The sequence below is a fragment of the Canis lupus genome, chromosome 3 (genome assembly GCF_011100685.1).
Source record: "Canis lupus familiaris isolate Mischka breed German Shepherd chromosome 3, alternate assembly UU_Cfam_GSD_1.0, whole genome shotgun sequence".
Lineage (NCBI taxonomy): Eukaryota > Metazoa > Chordata > Mammalia > Carnivora > Canidae > Canis > Canis lupus.
In genome coordinates this window covers 39,970,860-39,997,926 of record NC_049224.1, presented here as the reverse complement: position 1 = coordinate 39,997,926, position 27,067 = coordinate 39,970,860, and the positions used below count along the sequence as shown (strand labels likewise).

The 27,067-nt window shown below is 44.5% G+C and overlaps 1 protein-coding gene across 3 annotated transcripts in view; it reads right to left on the bottom strand.

Moving 5' to 3' along the window:
• The window catches only part of PCSK6 (proprotein convertase subtilisin/kexin type 6), a 185,269-nt gene that overhangs the window by 134,122 nt on the left and 24,080 nt on the right, over positions 1-27,067 (bottom strand). For all 3 annotated transcript variants that reach the window (XM_038532633.1, XM_038532634.1, XM_038532635.1), the window contains exon 2: positions 3,347-3,451. In XM_038532633.1, coding sequence (XP_038388561.1) covers positions 3,347-3,451 — 105 coding nt within the window. The remainder of the gene's footprint in view (positions 1-3,346; positions 3,452-27,067) is intronic.

Here is a 27,067-nt window from a genome sequence, read left to right as displayed (position 1 = left end):
AGACGCTTTGATAGCAGCCCTGCCAGGAGCTTATTAAGAAGCTCTTGTATAAAAAGGACTTTTATTTGAAAAACCTAACTGCCATAGCCTTTGCTAAGAGAAAGTCCATCCTTCCTAATCTTCCCTTCAAGGACACAGCTGATCACTGGGAATGGTTTGCCCTCAGTTCCAAACTGAATGTAGGGCTCTGAATGCACCTCATATGAATGAGTCTGGCACCATAGATGCTACTGCGAAGGTGGGTCTGGACACTCCCACCCGGTGCACTCAAGCCTGCCCGGGCTCCCTCTCTGCTACATCGGACAATCTCATGCCCAACTCCTGTGCCCTAATCTGCTGGGGGCTCACCCAGGGCAGACACCAGCTGGGTGGGCATCTCTGCCTCCCCTGGGGCACAGAGCCTAGTATCCAGCAGGTGCACAATTAATATTTGGGGAAGAAAGGGAAATGTAGTCAAGTTGAATACCTTTGAATGTTGTGGTTTTTTTTTTTTTTAAGATTTTATTTATTCATGAGAAACACACAGAGACAGAGAATGGCAGAGACACAGGCAAAGAGAGAAGCAGGCTCCATGCAGGGAGCCAGATGTGGGACTTGATCCCGGGACTCCAGGATCACATCCTGGGACAAAGGCAGGTGCTTAACCTCTGAGCCACCCAGGGATCCCCGAGTGTTGGTTTTTTTTAAAGATTTTTTTTTTTTTTTTTTACTTATTTGCTACAGAAGGAGAGGGAGAAGCAGACTCCCTACTGACAGGGAGCCTGATGCAGGGCTTGATCCCAGCACCTTGAGATCAAGACCTAAGCTGAAGGCAGATGCTTAACCAACTGAACCACCCAGGCACCCCTGTTGTTTTGTTTTTTTTAAGATTTATTTATTTTGAGAGAGAGAGAAAGTGAGTGACACTAAACACAAGCAGGGGTAGGGGCAGAGGCAGAGGAAAAAAATCTCAAGCGGACTCCATGCTGAGTGCAGAGCCCAATGTGGTACTCTATCTCATGACCCTGAGATCACGGCCCGAGCTGAAATCAAGAGTTGGATGCTTAACTAATGGAGCCACTCGGGTGCCCAAGATACTTTTAAATGTTTTAAAATTTAGTCACTTAAAAAAAAGGATGTCTATAAAACTCAGGTCCTATTTCAACTCTGCTGTAGTTCTAACAATTGAGAAACAGCTTAATTCTCAGAACGCCCTGCAGAAAAGGAGCCAGGAAGTACACTGCCACATTATCTTCTTATTGCATGCTTCTGTTGGGAGACGGGAGCTCCCCCATTCAAACGGCTTGACCTGTGTTGTAACTATCTGTGTGGTAAAAATTTAATAACTCTGAAGACTTCCGATGAAGAACAAGCATGTTGTCTTTACAAGACAGGGCACATTGTTCGCTTGGAAGTGAAACTGTGGACGGCCTGGCAGCAACTCTCTTCCCAGCTCAGAAGTTTCTCGATGCTTTGAGAGATGCTGCTGCTGTGAATCTCGGCATACTTCTTGCAGCTTCAAAGAATCCACATTTCTTTGGTGACCAGCACAGAGAACCCCTTCCACTCAGCTTTACACTGATAGAAGCATCAGGTCTGCTCATCCTTCTCCAATTGTCCCGTTCTGTGGGAATCAGCAACTACTATCTAACTCCACTTCCAGGAGGAAAAAAAAATACACCAGCCCCTTTGAAAAACATTCCTTCCAATTCCGTGGTGTGAACACACGTAGGGATAATCATAGCACCCTATGAGCAGAGGAGATGACATACATTAAAGTGCTCAAGCACACAGTAGTCTCTTAATAAACATCGAATTCTTTTCCCTGCTAGGAAGGAATAATGGGATTAGCATAATGCTTCATATCTATTTCCTTCTATCCACCTATCCATTTAGTCACCCATCTATAAAATCAGTTCAGAAATATGTACAAGGTATGTCTGTCTTTTTTTTTTTTTTTTTTATAAAGATTTATTTATCTATTCATGAGAGACACACAGAGAGAGAGGCAGAGACACAGGCAGAGGGAGAAGCAGCTCCATGTAGGGAGTCCCATGTGGGACTTGATCCCAGGACTCCAGGATCACGACCTGGGCCAAAGGCAGGTGCTAAACCTCTGAGCCACCCAGGGATCCCAGGTATGTCTGTCTTGTCACAGCTCAATCACATGAATGAGTGGCATGAGGACCACTTTCTCATGTGCTTGAATTCAGAAGACCATGAAGTAATACTCTGGAGAAGGGTGTTTCAGGTACTGTGCCCAGGCCTAATCCATCTCTCTTGCCTACCCTCAGCTCAGCCAATACAAAAGGAGCCGGGACTATCAGTAGGGTGACTTGGGACAAACCAAGAACCCATTTCTCCATGGAAACTTTATTGTAAATATTCTGTGGGAATAAAGAAATAGTACTGTGTGCCAGCTTGGAAGCCCAAACTAACATTTAGCACATTGCTTTTTAAGAGAAGGCGATTTCCACATTTGAAAACTATGATTTACCAATGGCCTCATTTCTTTGTTGCTACTGCTTTTCACATGAACTTCATTTTCCCTCATAGCACTCATCACCCTGTGACAGATCACATATTTTTCTACTTACTGCTTCATATTTCTATCAGCCTGATCACCCACTCCAACGGCGCTGCCCCATAGCTGGTATTCCAACATCACTTGCTGAATGAAAGAAGTCATCAAAAGCTAATTTGACCATCTTAAATTTTTAAGCTTACCAAGTATGTTGACTGGCATTTGTGAAATACTAGTCTCAAATTGATGCAGAGAGAAAGTATAATTAATGATCCAATAAACATGAATTATATGAAAATGTTAATTGTTAGCCTCTTCACAAATTATAATTGCTCTTATCTCAAAGATCACATGAATTTTTAAGAGGAAAACAGTAATATTTACGGCCCAAGTTTTAAAATTCATGGTAACCATTAAGAACATGTGTTATGACAACCACAAAAACAACCATTGACCCAATCTAATTTCATTATTATTAAATCACTAGCTTGAATTACCTAGTCTTTTTGCTTTTGTGGGTAATATTCATATAGTTACCTCCTCTGATTACTGTGTATTTTGCTGGTTTTTAAAGATTTAAAAGATCAACAGGTCTATATTCATTTGACTGTTGCTTCAATTGAAATTCTCAAGTCTGACAAGGGACCAAATATTTCAAGCATTCAGATGGTCTGATGTGTTGCTGCACATCTGTCTTGTTTTATTCAAAGTGGATAAGAAAAACTGTGTAGCATCATGTTAAAATCAGGACTCAGTTATTTTTAGAACCACAGATCCAAACAAAAAGCAAACAATATTCTAGGCCTTAGGAAAGGGTCCTGTCCCGGGAGTGGAGATCCATACCTGGGGATCCATTCTAAGGAAGGTATGAGGGCCTCTGCTACTCCAAGTCGATCTTTTAAAGGTTTTGCTATGATAAAAATGGTAGTAATCTTCCAGGTTTCCAATCTGCAAAACAAGAAGCAGGATGTTTGAGTCAATACAGTCTTTTTTTTAAAGTTTTTTAAAGATTTTATTTATTTGCAAGAGAGTGACAGTGCACAAGCGGTGGAGAGGGGTGGAGGGAGAGGAAGAAGCAGACTCCTTGCCAAGCAGGGAGCTTGAAGTGGGGCTCCATCTCCAGACCCCAGGATAATGACCTGAGCCGAAGGCAGATGCTTAACAAACTGAGCCACCCAGGCACCCCCTAGTTAATACAGTCTTACAGACAGCTTCAAAAATCCTCCATCCCACAAAAAAATCTTTCCTGTCTCTGAAAGACTCATTCTGTTCCCAATGAAAACATACCCTCCATTATGCTTTCCTACCCATCTCTCTGGCCCATATTTAGTGTTTACAAACATGAAGGTAGATTTATATACTCCTTTTGGGATAAACAAGGCAGGGTAGTATTTCCAATGAAGCACATGCTCCTCCAAATCTTGTGGTAAGTTCATATCACTTAAAATTTGTACTCTCTGGGCCAAGTTTTGTAGACAAGAATTAATGTTCATTTAGGGTCAAGCATCCCTGAAGTAGCTAAGTTAGTGTCAAGTCAGGCCTGCACCAAAATATTCATTTCTAAACAAACTCCATCCTCTCCACCCCACGGGTAAACTGAAATATCTAAGAATGAACATTCACTCCCAAGCTTAACGAGGGAGCCAAAAAAAACACGCGGGTCCATCTGCTTGGGGATTGTGAAAAGGTCAGATGAGAACATTCAAACCCCCAGGGCGTCCCAATTTTCTGCCAGGGGTGGTTTGTCGAGACAGATTTCAGCTTGAGGGCTGGACAGAACCAAGAGAAGCAATGGATGTGGCCTTCAGGACAGGCAGCCCTCCTGCCTCAGTGACCCTTGAGTATCAGGACATTGTTCTCAGAAGACCTGTTTCTTGTTCTGACTTTCACTGGTTATTGAAACTGGCTTGTTGGTCACCGTCCTTGAAAGCAGAGTTTTTTTAAATGAGGCTGGACCAAATATTATATAGACTTTCAAGTTACCCGTCTCAGCTTAAACCATCCTAGTTTCTCTTCCAGCTTCTGATCAAAGAGTGAATTTAATACCATTTGTACTCAAGAGTGGCACATGTGTGGTGATTCTGATAGGAACCTGGTTCAAACTCTGCTCTCTCCCTTCACCACTACTGGCCATGTGACCTTGCATTTGCATTTGCAAGGGCATTTGCAATGTTGTGAATCTTGATTCCTTCCGTATAAAATGGGGATAAAACTACCTAACCATTGGAGTTAGGAATAACTAAAGTGGGGGCACCTGGGTGACTCAGTGGTTGAGTGTCTGCCTTTGGCTCAGGTCGTGATCCCCGGGGTCCTGGGGGGAACCTGCTTCTCCCTCTGCCTATGTCTCTGCTTCTGTCTCTCTCATGAATAAATAAGTAACATCTTTAAAAAAAAAAAAAAAAAAGAAAGAAAGAAAGGAATAGAGTCTGCACAACTCACAACCATCTTTGGCTATACCCGCCTCACTCAAGCCATTCTGTCTGCTGTGACCTGACCCTATAAAGGTTAACAGGCCCAGGGAGAGACACTGGACAGACACTCTGAATGGCCACTTCCACATCTTTCCACAAGGCAAGAGTCCTCCAGCACTTCTCATTTCCAGCAATCCTGGGCAGCCTGGCTGTCTCCTATTCCTGAGTGTGAGGAGATACCCATTTGTCCTTAAAATAAATATCCTCCTTTTTCTCTTCTTTTTTTTTAAAGATTTTATTTATTTATTCATGAGAGACACAGAGAGAGAGGCAGAGACATAGGCAGAGGAAGAAGCAGGCTCCTGCAGGAAGCCTGATGTAGGACTCGATCCCAGAACCCTGGGATCATAACCTGAGCCAAAGGCAGATGCTCAACCACTGAGCCACCCAGGTGCCCCAAATATCCTCCTTTTTCACTTAGGTTTACTGCCATATATTCCTGCCATTTACAACGATAGAACACTGAATACTAGGATAGTCATGAAGATTAAATAGGTATCATTTGTATTGTGCTAGAACCTGGTGGATGTCAACAAACACTGGTTGGTGTGGGGAGCTGCGTGGGATTCTTTGTCTGGCTCCTCTCCACGGTGCCTCCATGCCCCTCACTGGGACCAGGTGCTTTAGATTTTGGCCAAATCTAGGTCCACATTCCAGCTTGATCCCTTCCTGTGGGGTGACCTGGGCTTCAGACCCTCTCTTAGTTGCCTTGTGAAAACAGTAACTACGTTACTGTTGTTCTAAGACTTAAATTACATGAAGGGTTGTTCTAAGACTTAAATTACACAAATCTAGAAAGAGCTAGCAGAGTGCTCAGCAGGTAGTAAGTGCTCAATAAATGGTTTTCTGCAATGAAGATTCTCAGTTCATTTTCTACCTCAAGACATTTTTCCTACCATCATAAACCTCATTATTTCGGCCCTATTTTGCACAAAAGCACTTATATTTCTCCTACAGATAAGTCACCTTGCTCACTTCTTCAACAAAGGTAATTGCCGTATGTGTCAAAGCATCCTTCTAATGTGTGCCAGAGCTAAGATTTAGAACCAGAAGCAATAATGGAGTCTTTACTTGGAACAGTATTTAATCAGCCTGTTTGCTTCTATCCCTGCCACCATCCCTGAGAGATGTTTCACAACTTCCGGTCTTTTAACTCTGGGCATTCAAGTCAATTCCCATTCGGGGACATGGAGAAACTAAGAGGTAAATCGAATTTGCTGGCAAAGGGATAAATGACTTGCAGAGCTGCTGACCCTAAGCAAACCCATATCAGGGCGGCCCTGGAAGCCAACAAGCCAGGCCACTGGCAGCCAACCCAAAGGCCATCCACCTCCCTGCCTCTGAGCCACCATGACCATCCTTAGCAACCGTTCAAAGGATCTGAGTTAACAAGAGCTTTTCTCCTTGAGGAATCCATGGAAAGAAGAAATGCTCTCCCACAGGGCTGACCAGGCAGAGCAACAGTGACCAATGCCAAACATGTTTAGAAACTTATGTCCAGCCCAGCATGGGGGCTGAGGGTCTGGGAAGGACTGATTACTCCTGAAGCACAGGAGAAGGGGATACCAGCCAAGGCTGCCTTCTTGCCCCTACAAAGCAGGCTGCAGAAGAAGCTGGAATGTGTTTCAAAAAAAGAAAGGCAAGGGGCTCAAGTCATTGGCTGTTCATAAATCTGAAAGCAGCAAAGGGTCCCCTCTGAGATTCTGTGTACCTCCTTCCACCACCTTGGTAATTATGGAGGAGGGTTCAGGGCATGAGGAGCAGCCACATTCCTTCCTCACAACCAAAGATTTGAGGCCAGATAGTGTCACTGAGGGCAGCATGGGACAGAAAGGGTCACCTGATACTGGAATTACTGTGAGGATAAGAAAAGGAGGAAGAAGAGCCCAGATCCTCAGGAGGGAATCTAGATACCACAAAAGCCTCTGAGTCAACTCCCTAGTATGCACCCACTGTCTGCAGAACAGATTAACATGGTGCCCCCAAAGTATGGCTACAACTGTCCTCCCAAAGCTGTGGTTAATAACAGTTCACAGTAGGGATTGGAACACTATGGCCCATGGGTCAAATCTGGTCTGCCTCCTATTTATCTTATTTTTTTGTGGTAAAACACACTAATAGAACACTGATCACGTTAACAATTTTTAAGTGTGCCTGCAGTTCAATGGCACTGAGTATTGTGTGACCAACACCACCACCAGACAGAAACTGCACCCATTTCATTAACTCTCCCTCTCTGCTCTGCACCAACCCTGACAACCCCCATTCTATTTTCTTCCCTGTGAGCTTGACAGTTTTAGATATCTCATATGAATAGAATCATTTGCCCTTTTGTGACTGGCTTATTTCTCTAAACATGATGTCTTCAAGGTTCATCCATGTCATGACATTTGTCAAGATTTTCCCTTTTTATGGCTGAATAACATTTTCTTGCATATGTATACCACATTTTATCCGTTCATCCATTAATGGACACATGGATTGCTTACTCTTTTTGGCTATTGTGAATAATGCTGCTATGAACATGGGTGTGCAAATATCTGTTCATGACCCTACTTTCAATGCTTTGGGCCTTATATACAACTCATGTTTTTATCAATAAAGCTTTATTGGAGCACAGTCACACTCATTCACTGACCTACTGCCCATGGCCGCTTTCATATTACGATGGCAGAATTGTGTGGTTGCCACTGAGCCCCTCTGGCCCACCCACAAGCCTAAAACATTTCATATGTGGACTTTACAAAAAGAGCTTGCCATTGTATAATTCAGAGCATTTGCTGCTGGGTGTATTTTGGGAGTCCAGAAAAGTCTCTGATGATGAACATGGCTTCTCTAAAGGTTGGGGGCCACCAGGGCACACACTGAGGGGCTCTGCTTAGAAACAGGCATAGCTGTTATGCCAGCACCAGTGCCTCATTTGGTCATTGAGCTGTCCTTTCTCCGGGAACCCTCCTTGTCAGATGACCCAGGAGGTCACTCCCATCAGTCTGACTCATGCTACACTGCCCTCTTCCATGGCTCTTCCCTGGCATAGGGCATGGGTCAGGAATGAGGTTTACATCATGGGCAAGAGGTCAGAAAGGATCAAGGGGTGACAGAGCAGGAGATGGCTGTACCTGGCTGTCATGGAACACAGCCCAATGAAAGTCATCTTGGCTTGGCTGATGCAGCATTACGACGTAGCTGTGTCTTGCTCCCTCCTCCTCCCCCACCCCACCTAAGTCCTTCTCTGGTTCTTACTTTGCCTGCCACAGCACTGTCGACCCCAGTCATGCCCCTCCCAACTCGGGGAGCTACTCCTTAAGATCTCTGGGTGCATCTATGAACTAAGAAGACAAGATGGCTAGGAATTCCCTATTCTCCCATCCAAGTACTAACCAGGCCTGACTCTGCTTAGCTTCCGAGATCAGATGAGATTGGGCATATTCAGGGTGATAGCCTGGAAAGCCCCCATTCTCCAGTAGAGTCCCTGGGGACATGGCCACTGGCCTGGTTAAACTCACAGGACACCTAACTGTTCCGTGGCCCTGACCTACAGATAAGGGTATAGGAAAGAACCATGGGAATGGCCCTCTTCTACACATGGGAAAACAGGCCCAGGGAGTCAAGCCCAACTGTCACCCTCTGAGTTTCCCAATTCCTGAACCAGCAATTTCCCCTCACTGCCCACAGATGAACAGGTGACAAGCTCTGCACCACATGACATAGAGATAACACAAATTAGGATTTGGGATTACTGCAATGCTTTTGGTACACCTTCAGAATCAAACTGACCACAGCTGGAATCATAAGAATGGACAGAAAAATAGGGGCAGCCTAAATACTTTTTGAATTAAAGCAATTTCCTAACAGAGGAAATACCCTAATTTTGATTTGATTTCTGCACTGATATTAAGGAGCTACTCCTGGCTGGGCAGCCCTGGACATTCTGTGCTGCTATCCCAGGGCAGTTTTTATGCCAGGCCTCACTGTGCCTCAGTGGTCACCACTCACATGCTCTGGGCCCCACCTCTTGAGCCAATATGGAAGCAGTCTGACTTTATAAACACAGGGTACAGTGGCTTCCATGGGATTACTGCTGCTCGAAGGCTCTGGCAGCCCCCACTTCCTTCCCCTCCTTGAGAATGGAGAAGAAATTCTTCCCCCAGAATATCAGGCTATCTCCCAGTCCTGCTCCGCTCTGAACACTTCCAGAACCTCAATGTGCTCTCCGTTGATGAATCTGATCTCTAGTCTACAAGGTATGTTTTTTCGTAAGTCATAACACAAAATTTCAGTAAGTGCCTTTTCTCTTTCTTGTCTGTGTATTTTCACAATGCGTTAATTAGAGCCAGTCCCTTAGTACCCCATCCAAGAAAATGAACAATCTGCTGAATATGTAATGCTCATGTCTCTTCACTCAACACTGATATGTAATTATACACATTAGTTGATAAAATTGGTAACATCATTAAAATATCATTAAAGACCCTACTAAATGTTCTGGGCTAGAGCACTGGAAGGAATGAGATCAAAGAACGCATAGTGAAAATAATTGAGCGTGGTTTCTCCGTAACTGGGTACTCTATTAGACATTTTTAAAAATCTAGATAATGTATGCATATGGTACAAAATATGGACAGTACAGGAGGAACAGCAATTCTCCCTCCTTCTCCTGTCTCCCAGCCACAGAGGATCCCCAACTTTTACTGGGTGCTCCAGGCTCACGAGCTGACACTTGCTGAGAGCTCACTGCATCCCAGTTAGATGCATGAACCTGTCTGAGTCTTACAATAGCCTGATGAGGTAGATGTTGTGATTATCCTCATCTTGTAATTGGAGAAACTGAGGCACCAAGTGGTTAAGTAAAAGTGCATCTTTAGTAAGTAGCACCACCAGGATTTAGGCTCAGAGTTCACATTCATGACTATCATACCTTCTGCCTGTTGACACATTTACAGCATCAGTTGCCATGGTTCTCATCCTCAGTGGCAGGTTTGCCCACATAGGGCCAAGTGGCTCCACAAGTGTTCATGCTCCTTCACTTCAAGCAGAAGTCATGCGAGACATACATTATGTTCCACACATGCATCTCTTCCATGAAGCATATGTGTGTCATATGTATGTATGGATATGTTTTATGTATTTATATACACATATACATGTATGTATATGCATGCATGAGTGTGCCTATAGATGTATGTATTCAAATATGTGTGTACATGTATGCGTGTATGTATAGGGATGTGCAAGTGTGAGTGCATATATGTATGCATGCAGATAACGTGTGGGTATGTATATACAACGAGGTATGAGTGTGTATGTACATACACATGAATGTGTGTGCACGTATATATACAAGTATGTATGTATTCAGGTATGTGTGTAGGTATATAATTGTGTGTGGGTGTTTACACAAGATTCACAAATAAATGGTTTTGAAGCATAACCAGGCAAGCCTTTGGTTTCCCCACAGCCTTCATATGCAAGTGGACCTCCTGAGCCCGCTGCTAATTGCCCTCATTCAGAAGTTCTGGATTTGTGGCCACCACATTGGTCAGGGTCAGCTGATAGCATGAGCATACCAGCTATGGGCTGGGCCTACCCCCAGGTAAAAATTCTGGTTCCAAGGGTCCAGGACACTGTTCATGTGGACTCTGAAAACTCTCCCCAGGAGATTGCGGAGCTGCATCTAGGGGCTGTGTTGAGTGTACCCTTCCCTTGCCCAGTCACAGTTCCCACTGGTCTTCCAGGCTCAGCTCAGCGCCAGTTCCTCTGTGAAGCCTCTCCCACGCACACGGGTCCCCAGCACACTTGTACTTGTACTGTTACAGGCTGAGTCCTCCAGGGCCCAGGCCTTACCCTTGCAACTCTGTCTCCTTGTTCCTGGCAGAGTGTAGTGGGGGAAGCAGCCCTCAAGGTGCATGTCCCAGATGACTCCTGCCACACCCAGAGCAGCCATCCCAATGTCAGTGTCTTCTTGCCACCCTCATCTTCCAGATCTGCTCCTCCTCCCAAGGAGTCCCTTGTCTTGGTGAATGGCCCCACATCTTCCACGTGTGTCCAGTATTGCCAAACCCTCTGGAAGTGGGTCCTGTTTCTTTTCCCCCCTTGTAAATTTGAGTACAACCAGCTTCCAATCACTCATGGCAAGCTACTGGCCTTGAGGAAACCAAAGACTTGCCCAGTTGTACTTCAGAGCCATTTATTTGTGATTCTTGTGTAAACACCCACCTCACTCTGCCTCCTCTTAGGGGATGAAGTCTCATCCCCTCACAGGGCACATAAAGATCTCCACCACTGGGCCATGCTACCTCTTTGGCCAAGGGCCTGGCTCTGCTAGCGTCACCTCTGTCCTCCAGCGATGCTGCTATGTGTGAGGGACTCTGTTGTCACTTGCTGTCTCACACCTCAGAGCCCGCCTGTGCCAGCCCCTTCACACCAATAGACCACCTCCCACTCTGTTTGTAACCATCACCTGAGCTATCACTGCCTCCATGAAGCCCTCCTGGACTTCAAAGGCCCAGGTCTGCCCTGGTTGCTATCACAACCTACCCCACCTCTCCCTCCACTGTAAGCTCTCAAAGGCAGGAATTGTCTATAAATCCTCAGGCCCTGGCAGTCTAAGGAGGGTGGCAGGAGCTCAAAAAATGTTCAGGGAAATGAACAGACTTCAAATGACATGGGAAGGACACACACATCTTCCTCTTTCCCCCTACATAGAGTTGTCCATTGTGCCCTGGGACCAGCTAAGACCCCATGACTCCCAGCCCAGTGACTGTTGCCCTGCCCCCTTCCCAGACAGTCCTGAGGCTGTAGAGTCAGGCAGACCATCTACTAGCTGTGTGGCCTGGGCTGGGCCCCAAGCGGCTCCTCTGAGCTCCACAGCCAAGGGTGCAGGCAGAGCAAGGAAGGCCATGCATGACTCTGCACTCCATCCAAGTGGCCTGGCACCCTTCACTCATGGCAAGCTACCGGCCTTGGAGAGGAAGCCTCTCGGGGACTACAGGTGGGATGAGTGTAAACAGCTCACAAAGCCAAACAAGGAAGGGGCAGGAGCCAAGTGTAGTGGGGGAGAGGCCTGGGCTGGGGATGTTTACAGGAAGAGCCTCTCTTGTCCTGTTTCTTTTTCCCCCTATAAATTTGAGTACAACCAGCTTTCAATCACCTCCCTGCTAATATAGGGCAGGTGTGAGGTCTGAGGGATCTGTGGGTGCTGGCAGCTAGGGTGCAAACTGCCTTCCTGACGAAAAAGATGACTTGTCACTTTTTGCAGCTCCTAAGGCAGGGTGGAGAAGAGCCCCATCTAATCTATTACATTTGATTTGCAGCAGAGTCACTGACGAGCATGCCAAATCCACCCCAAATGACATCGGAGGGTTCCAAAGGTCCACCCGCCCACTCGGCCTGCCAATGAATGTGACCTCAGATGCAGGTGCAGTCAGTTCCCTAAGCCCTCAAGTCAGCAAGCTGGCCTGGGGGGCGGGGAATGAGGGGGTGCTGGGGGGTTGACTAAGTGCATGCTTTGGTCAGTGCACAAAAATGCCACCCCACCTCTCCAGGCTCACACAGTTAAATCTGCCTCACAGGAACAGCTGATAAGCAGCCACGAAATGTCACAATTCAAGGTCTCAGAAATGAATGGGCTGTAGATGAGACTTCTGACTGTGCAAAAAAAAAAGTCTTCACTTTATCACTTGCAAAACCTGCCCTTGGCTGGAACAGATGTTTCGAGTTCTGTCAGTTTGCAGCTGCAGCATGCCTGCTTCTGGAGCTGCTGGTTCTCACGGCTGGCATCTTCCAGGGGCCTTTGGCTTTGGGGAGAAGAGTCTATGTTTAAAAGCCATGGACGTCAGAGTTCAGTTATATAATATTACTGATCTCACTTGGTCTGCTTAAGAAAAACATAACTAATTAAAGCCTATAAAAACCTACACACCAAATTAATTCTGTCTTGCTCTGGTGACTCCTACCTGAAGAAAGTTATAAATATAGATGGCTAGTGAACCTATATTTAGCCAGCACTGAGTTACCTAGTATTTATAATTAAGGAAGTCCAGAGAGGGAGAATGGACGTTTTGTTGTTATTTTTTAAAGCAAAAAAAAAAAAAAAAAAAAGAAAGAAAGAAAGAAAGAAAGAAAGAAAAAGAAAACCCTGTTTCCCATTTCAGTCACATATACACTTAGCAACATTCTGTTACTGCAATAATTACAATTCTGACCCAAGTTAAGATTATTGCACAATTTCCTAGTCTCCTAAAATTGCTTTCTTCAACACATATCCACCCAGAGTCTGCAATTAAGCTGCTTGACTTCCTACAAATTCCTGAAAAATCATTAATTTTGACTTAGCAACCTTCACTTCTTTTCCCTGAAGTTGCCAAACCAAGTGGTCTGGCCTCCTATGAGGAGGTTTCATTTCTATATTTGGTCTCAACCTATATCTTTAATGTCCACAAACAGACATCTGGAAAACTCAACAATCTTGACTTTGAAGATCTTCCTTTGAAAACATTCACTGTTGAAAGGTTTCTTTATGGCTGTCTGGAATTAGTCAGGTTACTAGATTTCTAAACCCAACCTTCCCTTTTGTATTTATTTGTGTTTCATTTTGACTGAAAAATAAGAAGTAAGACTCATCCTCCTTGAAAAAATTCAATCCTAAAGCCATGTGGGCACAGCATGGCTTCTGGTATGTGGGGAGGGCATGGAAGGAGACCTGGAGCAGCCCAGAGCAGGTGGCAGGGGAGGTTGTCCACGCTGGGAGGAGGCGGCCCTGTCTGGGTATCAGAGCCTAAGTGTGGGTGAGAAGTATGTCCCACACGGTGAGATGTAGACAGAAACACATGGAATACTGGTTCCCCACAAGGAGAAAGATCAAATATAGTTATTAACACGCTGGGGCACTGGGAGCAATTTCTCACTGTTGGGAGAAGAAAACTGGAAAGAACTCTGTGGTGTTGGATTGGAATTGGATAGCCATGTGAATTTAGTTTTCAAGATAGATATCTAGATAGATAGCTAGATAGACACACACACACACACACACACACACACACACACCCATCTCTCCCTACTGGACAGGCCTGTGAGCAGCAGCACACAACAACAGTGAACCCACCCAGAGCCTGGGTCTTGGCTTCTAAATACCATTTCTACTAAAAGGAACCAGGAGAAATGGCTGACTCCAGAGTTAGGGCAGGGAAAGTGCAAGTGGAGTCTGTAATACCATGTTTGGGAAGAGAGCAAGAAACGGTTCGAAGAACTCTAGAGACATATCACTCATACACAGAAGCCAGACTTGAAAGGCCCCCACAGGCCAAATCAGAGGGCCAGTTGAGAATCAAAATAAATAATCACTCTGGTAGGTTACAATCCAAGAATAAAATAGGAAACCATGAGTCTATACAGGTATACTTAATAACAAATCCCAAGCAGTATACAAATTGGCTATTTATACTTATTTTTATTTTTTTAAGATTTTATTTATTTATTTGAGTGAGAAACTATAAGCAGGGGGAGCAGCAGGCAGAGGGAGAGGAAGAAGCAGACTCCCCACTGAGCATGGAGCCTGACACAGGCCTTGATCCCAGGACCCTGAGATCATGACCCGAGCCAAAGACAGATGCGTAACTGACTGGGCCACTCAGGTGCCCCTGAATCAATTATTTTTACATAGTCTCAAAGTAATAATCCCTTATTTACTAATTTGTCAAGGGGAAAAGAGAAACTTGACAGGCAGACAAAGCCCCTTAACCAAGTGATCCACAAGCATACCACCAGCAATGAGGCAAGTTGAAATGGGGGCCATGGGGTTGGACACAGTGAGAACCCAGTGTCACTCCTGTGAGACTCTTGCCCAAAGTGCAGAACCCGAACCTCACTGTGAGCAAACAGCAGACAAACCCCCAATGGAAGGACCTTCCACAATACAGCTGGCCTGCCACTGGCAAGTGTCAAGGCCACAAAAGTCAAGAGAATGTTGAGGAACCACTCTAGAACCCGATAGGAAGGAATGGTGTTGTGTGAAGCCATACTGGAGCCCAAGGCCAAGGAAAAATCAATCATGCTGAGCCTACCTTTATTTAAATTTCTGACATTCTGGTCACTGTGGATTTCATTCATTTCAAATTTTTAAAAATCGCATTAAAATGTTATTTACCTTGATTACTGAGTTTTCTTCTGGCATCTGTCTCTTATGGCTTGTGCCAGGTGAGTACCTCCCCCCTCCTCACCCTCAGCCTGACCCCACAAAAGAGTCCCAACAGCAATGTGTAACACCTGACTCTGAACAGGACGCTCTCCTGTGAAGACCACTGTTTGGCAGTTGGCAACAGCGACTGAGGTGTGTGGATCTGATGGTGCAAGAGCATCTGTAGTCCCCTGGTTTCCATGCTGCCACAGCTCTGTAGAGACTGGCCCTGTTTATGAAGAAAGACTCACAGAAGGATGAGGGGTGATGAGGTCAACTCAGGGATGTACTCTCAAGTGGCTGAGGAAAAAGCTGTATTTTATCCTGCACTCCCAACTGTTTTTAAAAGCTCGTGATTATTACGCTATTTTCAAAAAAGAATATTTAAATTGCAACACAACCAGGTAACAAGAATCCCCTCCACACTTTCCCAAATAAAGCCTAAAGGACTTAGAGTCTGGAACTGAAGACAGTACCTGAATCACTTCAACAACTGACTTTTTGGTGAGCTGGCCCTTGGGACCAGGCCTTCCTCTCTCCCATGAAAGGACAACCCATCCGGCCCACAACTTCGCAAAAGAGACAAGAGGCCAGTGGGGTTTGTTTCAAGGGCAGATGACCGCTAGGTTTGAGAGGCTGCTTGAGGCCCACCCAGCCCTGTCCCCTAGCCTGCTCTCCATGTATCCAGGGCCCAGCTCCCCACCCCAGCCCCCAAGGCTGTTCCCTACCACCTGTGTGGTGATCTGATAGTGAGGACAGGTTCATTCCATGTGTCCCTGCTGCCCACTAAGTGCTCTGTGCAGGTTTGGTCTCCGTTACTAAAGGTACCCTTGATGCCCACAGGGCCCAGGCAGGGATCCCATGACAGGGAGGAAGCAGGGAGGTAGAAATTAATTTTAAAATGTTAATACCACTGTGAAGCCTACAGGCCTCAGGGAACCCACGGTCCCTGCAATGGAGGGATCCAGATACTGGGTTTAGACTTAAACTTCCCTCACTCTTTGGAGGCCCGCTGCCTACTTTTCTCTTTTTGGGTATGCAAGACATGAGCCATGGCCTTATCCTCAGAAAGTCTCATCTGTAAAATGCACCACGGAAGAGCAGGTCTGGACATGCCCAGATTTGCATTCAGCAAAAAGCATCTCAGCTTGTGAATGGAGTAAAGCATGACTGTGACCTTTGGCCCCAATGATAGCGCACAGTGCATCTGGCAGGCCGGTTATGCAGAAGATCCAAGAGAAAAGCGACACTAAGCACCCAAGGAAACCAAGTGGGTCCATCTGGATATCTCCAGAGAGGCCAGCACTGGGCTTGTTTGGGGATGCTTAACTGAGGAAGGTCAGAAGGCTGCAAGGTTTGGGGGGGCGGAAAAAGAAAGGGATTTTTGTCCTGATGAGAGATATGTTTAAAATTCAAACTTTAATATCTAAAACACTCTCACTGGAGAGCAGTTATCCTAAGGGAAATTAAGGAGGATTTTCGAGAAATTAATCTTCAAATTTTCCACTTTAAAAATAAATAGCTCCTATACCCCAAAGAAGTGAAAGCAAGGACTTGAATAGATATTTGCACTCCCATGCACACATCAGCACTGTTCACAATTGTCAAGAGGAGGAACCAACCCAAGCTTCCATCAATGGATGAATGGGGTCTGTGTATACCATGGAATATTATTCAGGTTTCAAAGGCAAGGAGATTTTGACACATGGTGCAATATGGGCGAACCTCGAGGACATTATGCTTAGTGACACAAGCCAGTCGCAAAAGAAAAAAATATTGTATGATTCCCCTTTGGTGAGGCACCTAGGGTGGTCAGGTTCATAAAGATGGAAAGTAGAACGGGCATGGCCAGGGACTGAGGGATGTGGAAGGGGGAGTTAGTGTGTACTGGCTATAGTTTCAATTTGGGAGGATGAGAAAGTTCTGGAGATAGATGGTGGTGATGATTGCATGACTGGGAAGGCATTTAATGACACCAAACTCACACTTAAAGACGATGAAGAAGGCAAATTTTACCAGGGATATTTTACCACAGTAAAAATATAATATTGCACATTCTCTCCCCACCTGTCCTAAAACAGACTCCTCTGCCATGTCACTCAGGGTGCTGGGGACCTCAGCTCCCGTGACAGAGGCATTTGGAGGTGCACCAGAGAGAAGGTGCAGCCAGCCTCAAGGAGCAGAGAACAGACAGCAGAGTCCAGTTATGCAGCCCAGCTGTAATTACTAACTACTCTTGGCTCCAGGTGGCGCATCCCCCTCCTGGGTCTCTCTCCATTATGTGGTTTCCCTTCCAGAGCAAAAGGATACCAGAGAGGAGACAACAGTGCTCTTGGAGACTGGCCAAGTTCACCTGACCCCCATCACCCCAGCTTCCTCTTATCCAGATGTCCAGCCCAAGGGATGGCCTTGAAGGTCTGCTGACCAGGCAGGCCACATATTAACCCCCCTAGACTGACCTCTCAGGGGCCTGCCCTACTGAGACAGGCAGCTGACGTTACATGAAGATATGGAAAACTTTAGTCGAACTGCATTAGTGCCCAAACTCAATAATGCCAATTAAAAACAGATGTAAAGAGAAACATGCTCTGTCATTTGGCTTCTGTGACTCAACCCCAAGCCAGTGATTAAAAATGAAGAAGCTATTGATGAAGCAGCTGTCATGATTTCACCAAAACACCACTTGAGGGACACCCCTTCCCGGTTGCACAGCACATCCTGGTTTGTAAACTAAAAACAGGGCTTCGTGCAATAATTTTCAGGTTAGCCCTTTCAGTGTGGCATTTGGGGCTTCTGGAGCTAGCAAGCCACTGTGCTAAGGAATCAGGCAACCCAGATGGTGGTGGCCCATCTCTGGCCCCTCACCAGCCGCAGCTCCTCCTCACTCAAGGGGGGGGCTGGATTCACTTTTCTCTCCCTTTCATGCTCACATTATGGTTTATAGACTATTTGGCAATAAAAAATTTCAACAGAACTTCTGTATTCAAAGTCAAACTTCAGAAGTGCTAATTCACAGGCAACGAGTAACTGTTGGAAGGAAGGTTAGAGAAAACATCACCAGGCTGCCCTCTCACCTTGGCCCATCATTCCCTAAGACAGTGCATGCAACAGTGCCTTGTGAACAGGGGACTGGATGCACACCACCCACCCATGGTCACCAGCTTTTCTGCAGTGACCTTGCTGTATACTTACTGCTAGTGATGCCCACATGGGCTGCTGGGCAGCTGCCCATTCACCCCCTCATTCTCTCAGCAAGTATCTGAGCAGCTTTTTGAGCCAGGCACTACTCTAGACACAGGGGTGGGAGTGGGGGGATCTAGCAGCTCTTACATATAGTGCAGGACCTGCCTCCAGGCCAGAGGCCAATAGGAGTGAGTTCCCTATGGCAAGGGGTGGGGGGCAGGGGGGGGTACGGGGCGGAGACCCAAAGGAAGACTTTCTGCCCAGCTGGTGCTTGGATGGCAAACTGAGCAGTGACCTGCCGCAATGCATCATAAGATAGAAATAAGCACCAGCATTCTGAATGGCTGGCGTCCTGCTGGTGGAGCAAACATTTTCTACCTGGCTTCCGAGGAAAGACGGGGGCCAGTAGAGAGAGGGAGGACACCACAGGTGAGGATGGAAGGCCAAGTCAGCAGGTGGCAAAGGAACCCCAGTCATCCCCTTGCATGGACTGCAGGGGACACTCTGATGGGACTCTAAGTGGCCCTCTTGGGCCTTGCAGCCAGGTGGCCCAGATCTGAACTGCAGCTCCTCTGTTTCACTGAAGAGGCCCTAGGCAGGTGCCTTACTTTCTCTTCACTTCTGACTCCCTTTCCATGCAATGGGGACAAGTGTTCTGTCCCTAAGGCTGTTGGGAGGGTAACTGGGGCCAGCACATGGCAAGCTGTCATTCAGATAGCTCTTTTCACATGACTTCTAGAAGAAAAGAACATGAGTGCATCTCACTTGCCACAAAGCCAGGTGCAAAGTTGGTTCAGTAACAAATCCCATCTGCCCCTTGATTCTAATTTTTTTTTTTAAAAAGTGGACTTCTTTATCAGTCCTAGCATGAATCGTATCACCTTGCTGGCAGGCCTGTACCTGGGGGGCATGTGGGATTGGGAGCGGTGCTCTGGGCACTCTAGAATATGCGTGCCTGTGGGGAAGCAGCACCACACGCCACACGCATGCAGCCCCTACTACCATGTCGTGGCACGTGATACTGTCCCATATCTGCCAGTCCACTGGATCTTTCAGTTCCCCAAAACTAACTCCTGTCATCTCTTTCATTCTTCTCAGCTGTTATAAAACACAGCTGCCAATAAATGGTTGATTCCGGGCCGACACATTTCTTAGGTTCTAGACTTCTGATTCTGTAAAATGAATTCGTGCCTTATATCATCACTCATGTACCCAAGTCTGCAAAGATAAATTCACTTCAAGTGAGAGATGTACTCATTAGGTACTGTGAGCTTCTGTCTGATTTATGGTTACCACTTACTAAAGCTGAGAACTGGTATTTCAATGCATACCTTCACCTACAGATACTCAGAGGACACATCCCCCTGACAGGTCGAACTAGATCCAGCAATTTTGGGGGTGACTCGAAATGCAATGGCTACACACCTGCTCTCAGAGGGCTTAGCGGCTACTCTTCATGAGCTGGGTGAACAGACCTGACATGGCTGGGCTGCTATCCGCAACCTCCCAGTGAATGACCGGCAAATTCCCACTGTGTTCCCCTACCTTCACGCAACACTATTTCTACCAGGTGTTGCTGGAAGGTTGAGCTAGGGTGTGGCAGAGGGAATGTGTGTCATGAAACCCAACAGGAAGGACACCAGCACTCTGTGGTCACTTTCCCCCTTGCCCTGCTTGTGGCCCTGTAGGGAAAGGGCCTGTTCTTCCTGTTTTTCAAGAGAAGCTAGAAATTCAAATTCCTATCTGAAATCTCTCAAAGTTTAAATGTTGAGAGCTATCCAACTTTCTAAAAACATTCTAGTCAATATAAAATACACCTGGGGGCGGGGGGCTACTTATCCCTGGATCACCAAGTGACCTGGAGCACCCTCAACGTCACCCTCAGCAAGGTTCCTGGCTAATGGTGTCTCACCCATCTATGGACCATCATCCATTTCCAGGGACCATGCCCTCCTGTGCATTTCATGACCCATTCCCCCCTCAGAGTCTCTGCTCTGCCAGAAACAGACTCCAGCAGCCCACAGTGTGTTTCATAAGCACCAAAAATTCTAGAGTTCACGGTCAACAGCCTCCTTTTAAAGACTTCTGTTCTATTTCTCCCCAGTGACAAGTATAGACACAAACTTTGCCAAATGATCACTCGGATTTCTCGAGGATGGGTCTAATTACGCAGCACATCACCTTTCTAACCTCTTTCTTTTCCAAACCCAGGCTAAGTTTAGCTGCTTTTCGTATATTTCTGTCAGCTTCTACATAATTCCTATATCTCCGTCTTACTTGAAAAAGAACAAATTGCCTTCCATTTCATTTGATTACCCCTGACAAACCCATGTAATCTTTTCTCAAGAATTCTTTGATGCACCTGGCTATTTACTACCGGCAGTTCTGCTGCTGTGGTTCTGCATGCCACATACTCAACAGAATAGTTGTGTATGTGGCTTTTCCTAGCCAAGGAGAAAGGCATTGGAATAGAAGAAAAGATCATGGGTGAAAAAAAAAAAAAAAAACCTAAAATTCAACTTGTTTGAGAGGTTGTCTTGATCCAAGTCAAAGAAACTGTCTCTACCTTGCTATCGGCATCCAGATATCTGAGAGCATAATTGGCCTGCAAGTCATATCAGCATGCTTGGGAGCCCCCAGCCCGACTAGGTGCTCAGCCAGCCAGCCATCTCTTCTGCCCGTCCAATGTAACAGCCCGACTTCCCTCACTCCAGCTACCCATATGTGAGTCACCTCTCCCACCCACCATCTCCAAATCGCCTCACCTCACCAAGCTCCACTATTAGCTCCTCCCACTGAACCTATAGAGATTGCTATTATCTAAAAAATTGTAAAAACGGAATGGAAAAAATATTTGCAAATATCATATATCTGAAAAGGGTTAATATCAATAGTACATAAAGAACTCCTACAACTACAGTAATCTAAAAATGGGCAAATGATTTGAATGGATATTTCCCCAAAGAAGATATACAGATGGCTAATAAACCCATAAAAATATGTTCAACATTGCTAACCATTAGGGAAATTAGGTTAGATACCATGTCATATATCTTAGGATGGCTACTATCCCCCCAAAACAGAAAACATGTGTTGGGAAGGATGTGGAGAAATTAGAACCCTGTGCTGCTGGTGGGAATATAAAATGGTACAGCAATGTGGTTCTTCAAAAGAGGCAAACATAAGTTTACCACATGATCTGGCAATTCTACTTCTGAGTATATGCCCCCAAAGAACTGGAAGCAGGATCTCAAAGAGATCTATGTACACCCATGTTCATAGCAGCTTTATTCCCAATAGCAAAAGGTGGAAGCAACAAGTGTTCATTGACAGATAAATCAATAGCCAAAATGTGATATATACATATAACAGAGTATTATTTCGCCTTAAAAAAGAAGGAAATGCTGAATCTGCTACAACATGGACGAACTCTGAGAACATGATGTAAGTGAAATGAGCCAGTCATAAAAGACAAATACTATGATTCCACCTGAATGAGGCACCTAGAGTAGTCAAACTTGTAGAGATAGAAAGTAGAATGGTGGTTTCCAGAGGCTGGGGTGATGAGAGTTAGTGCTAAATAAAAAATTTCAGTTTTGCAAGATCAAGAGTTCTGGAGATGGATGGTGGTGATGGATGCACAACAGTGTGAATGTAATTAATGCCATTGAGCTGTACACTGAATAATGGTGAAGAGGTAAATCTTATGCTATGTGTATTTTACCACAGGCATTTTTTTTTTTAAAGGCCTCAAACAAACAAATATAAAACTCTTTTACCCCCTTTGGTATTTGCTTATACACTCTTGTCTTGGTTGAAAACTCTTATCTGATAACTTTTCCTAATAAATAGAATGTGTCCAGTTTTTCTCACCCTTGTTTTCCTGTATAAGTATTATGGCTCTTATTTTCACTCTTAGAAACATCTGGGCTGAATGGTAAGTTCTGTGGCCATGCTCATCCTCCCAGGAAAGGATATCTCCAAACTTTCAAGCCCTGTGTTTCTTCTTCCCAAGCCGACACACCACCTGCTATCACCACTCTTGTCCTTTGTCATACTCCTTATTACCATTATCCAGGAGCTCACCCTCCTCCTTTGTCACCATTTTGCCACCAACACATGACTTTGACACCCATTAGGTCATTTACCTAATGCCCTGGCCTCAAAATTCCTGAGTACCCTTATCTTCTCCCTGCTGCCCCCAGTCTATTCCAGCAACCAGGAGCATGGCTCCAGGTAGGCCCCTAGACTCCAGTCTCCTCCCTCACCATTCTCCCCTCCCATTTATCATGACCTTGAGCACTCTGGATTCTTGGTCCATCCTGCCCTAGCTGGTCCTGGGCCTTTGGGGTAGCTGTCTCAACCATGCTCTCATTAGAACCCCACATTGTTTGTCCCTTCACCTTTGGTCACCTTTGTTTTTCCAATCCCCAGGCATGGATGAGGACATCCTTATCACTCAGTTATACCATTACCACATCAGGATCACACAGCTCAAACCACGCAGGCTTCTCCTTTCTGTCTTCACCCCTCAGACAATTCTCTCCTGCCTCTTTGCTAAAGAACAGCCTTTCCTAGGGTCTCCTGTCCTTGCCCCAGGCACCTCCCTACCCTCTGGCTTTCTCCCCAGAGGCTACGCCACTCCCTTTTCTCACCAGTATTTATTTTACTCCCTCTGTCTAGGCCCTCCACCTACTGTCTCTCTCATTCTCCAGGGAGCCCAAATACCTGCTCTTCCTTAACAAGTTCTTGGACTCCAGAGGCCATAAGGCACAGAGGGTCACACAGACAAAATGTCAATGGTGGTGAACGAGACCTGAGTCGCTCTATCCAGAGATGTCCTCTGGCAGACTTAGAACTCTGCACTTAACATCAGAGGACGATACTATTCTCCAGATACACAGGACATTTTAAAAACCTGACAGGTCAAAACAAAACAAAACAAAACAAAACAAAACAAAAAACCTGACAGGTCTAAAAGCAAATAACCGATTTCTTCAGAGTATCAAAGAACTGGTTTCCAGGACAGCATAGGTCTCCAATCATTGTGTGATTAAGTAAGAAGTCTATAATACAAAGAGGAATTTAAAAATCTCACACATTTGGAAATTAACAAACACATGTATATATAACTCATAGGTCAAATAAAGCATCATATTGGAAATTTAAAAATACTCAAAACCTAATGAGTGAAAACACTATATATGACAACTCATGAGCATTAATGACCATAAAACTAGAAGGGAAGTGTCAATCTTAGGTGTTCATATTAGGAGTAGACATGCTGAACATTCATGAGATTGTCTTACAAAAAAGTAAAATAAATAAATAAAGCAGAGAAGAAAAAAGATAATAAGGTTAGGAGAACTCTATGAAATAGAAAATAAGTTTATGATAACAAGTCTAAACAAAGCCAAAGCAGTTCTTTAAAAATGTAGCAAGATAGGCAGCCCCATGGCAACACTGATTTAAAAAATTAGACACAAAGAAGTAATATTATAAAATAAAAACAGAGATACAACTACTGATAAAGCAGAAAATTTAAAAATACTAAGGAAACACTATTGATGTTAAGCTAACAAATTTGAAAACTTAGACAACATGAACAGATCCTTGGAAAATATAATTTATGAAAACTAACCAAAGAAGAAATGTTTATGGAATTAATCAGACTTTCCATTAAAGACACTGGAGCACTAGTTGAACATCTTTTTTTCTTTCTCACAAAACAGGCCTAGACATGTTTTACAGGTAAACTACCAAAATGTCAAGGTGTAGATAATCCCAATCTTGCAGAAACTCTTCCAGAGAATAGAAACAGTAAAATCTGATGAGGCCAGATTATCCTTAATATTAAACAAGACAAGGACAGTATAAGAAAAGATTTTAAGTCCATTTTACTCATAAATATAAAAGCAAAACTCCTAACTAGAATATTAGAAAACCAAATTCAGCAGTAAGTAAAGAAGATAATCAATCCACCATGACCAAACTGAGTTTATTCCAGAAATGCAAGGGTATTTTGATACTAGAAAAATCAATGAATGTAATTAACTACATTAACAAATTAGAAATATAGGAACAGTTTTTGATAAAATTAAAAGCCCATCTAGTGAAAAACTCTTAGCAGGTAGAAAGAGAAGAGAATTTCATTAACCTATTAAAGACTTATCTATATAAAAATCAAATAGAAAATATGAATCTCAAAAGGGAAATACTGAAAGCATTCCCTATAAAATCAAGAATGTTATCTACAAGCAATGCTTTTATTGCTGATTATACTGAAGGTCCTAACCAGCACCATCAGCAGTAACTAAATAATTAGCTTAAATATTGCTCAGGAAGAAATAAAGCTAACATTATTCATCGGTGAAAAGACTATATAGGAAATCATAACATCTATAGACAAGTTATTAGAAAAGATAAGAATGTTTATAGCAGGGTGGCTGGATATAAGCCAATATTAAAAACAATCCATTGCATTTCTATACCAGTGATGCAGTTTTGGAATATAGGTAAAGTTTGGTGGGGTGAAGTCCAGAGTTGATGACCAAGAAAGAATTCTTGAGATGTCTTTGGTGCAAAATGGTGGTTTTATTACAGCCCAGGGACAGGACCCATGGGCAGGAAGAGATGCTGCACCAGGCCTGTGAGGAATGGCTGATTATACACCTGGGAGTTTGGGAGGGTTTGGGGATACAGTACTCTCTAAGTAATTTTGGAAGCAAGGTTTCCAGGACCCTTGAGGGGGCTAGCTATTTTTGGGAAAAGGTCACTTATTACAGGCTAATAAAACCTGAGCCATGAGACCTTCAGATGTATGTCAGTGGGCCATGTGCTTGGGGGATGATTGCCAACATGTATTTTGGTGGGTAGAGATAAAGGAAAATTTTTAAGGAATCTGTATACTTAAAGTAGGCTTACAGAATCCTGGGGATCTGGCTAAGATTGCCTTTTGCCCTCAGCAAAGTATTAACATTGAGGCAGTTCAGTCCATAGAGTAATGTCACTCTGCCTGTTTCAAGGACTTGTCAATGTACTGCCCCAGGTTCATGTTTTGTCCTCAGTTAGTCCTCTATTCCCTCAACACTAGCAACAACTGTTAGAAAGCTTAAGGTACCTATACATTTAACAAAAATGTATAAGTCCTATATATAGTAAATTATTAAGCTTTACTAACAGATATTAAAGAGGAGACTTAAATAAATATACCATATTCATGGATATGAAGACCTCATATCACAAAGATATAACAGATATATCAAATAGATTTATATATTAAATAACATTTAAGTCAAATTTCTGACAGAGCTTTTGTCTTGTGGAACTTGTCAAATTGTCTCAAAGTTAATATGACAGGGGCAGCCCCAGTGGCACAGCAGTTTAGCGCCGCCTGCAGCCCAGGGTGTGATCCTGGAGACCCGGGATCAAGTCCCATGTCAGGTTCCCAGGCTCCCTGCATGGAGCATGCTTCTCCCTCTGCCTGTGTCTCTGCATCTCTCTCTCTCTCTCTCTCTCTCTCTCTCTCTCTGTCTCTCATGAATAAATAAATAAAATCTTAAAAAAAAAAGTTAATATGAAAGAACAAAGGGCCAAGCATAGTCTAGATACTCCTGAAAAAGAATAATACTTACTCTATAAGATATCAAGCCTTATTATAAAGCTACAGTACTAAAGTTTGGGAGGCATTGTGTCAGAGACAAAAAAATTAACCCATGGAACAAGAGAGTGACAAAACCTGTGCAAATTCGGAGCTTGATTGACAATGGAACACCAAGGGTGAAAGGAAGGACTTATCATCTGATGATGCTGGGAAATTCCTATGGAGAAAAAAATTACATTCCTACTTTTCATCAAACACAAAAACAAACTTGAGCTAGGGTAAGTACTTAAATCAACTTCCTCTACCTGGCTCTCTGCCCCAGGAATATGGACTTCATCACTGGGTTCCTTTGCCCTCAGGCGGTGGGTTGGGTTTGGTAATGAACTACCCTGGGAAAAGATCAAAGGGAGGGTAGAGGGTGCAGGTGGCCTATTTACTCCCCTGATCCTCCCTACAGGGTTAGGTCAGACTAGCTGTATCTCTCCCTGAAGGCCACTGCTCTTCTTAGGGCACCTTGTCAATACAGTGTCTCCTCTTTTTATTCTATGGGGGCTATGGGATGGAAAAAGTTCTATTAATAATCCGTAGTGGTTTCTTGGAACAATGTCCACACCTTTGAAAAACTTACTAATCCTCCTCAAAGTACCCTAAGTTGACTGTGTCCTCCTTTCTTATTGAGACCCTGACATATAAACTCATTGTTACTAGATCTTTTTTTTTTTTTTTTAAGATCTTATTTATTTACTCATGAGAGACACAGAGAAAGAGAGGCAGAGACACAGGCAGAGGGAGAAGCAGGCTCCATGCAGGGAGCCTGATGCGGGACTCGATCTCGGGGTCTCCAGGATCACGTCCTGGGCCGAAGGCAGCGCTAAACTGCTGAGCCACCTGGGCTGCCTATACTAGAAGTAATCTTAAAATAAATCCTCAAACTTGGACTCTGGAATTGGGTTGTGCATATATTCTGAGAGCACTGGGATCATCCCCTTGCTGAGGGCAGGGGTGTGTGTGTGAATAAAAGTAATCCACAGCATTCGGATTATATGCAAAACCAGAGCATTCTTGATTACACATAATGATACCTGGGAATGAAGTACAGAAGGAGGGTGAGGCACTGGGAGAACACGGGTGTG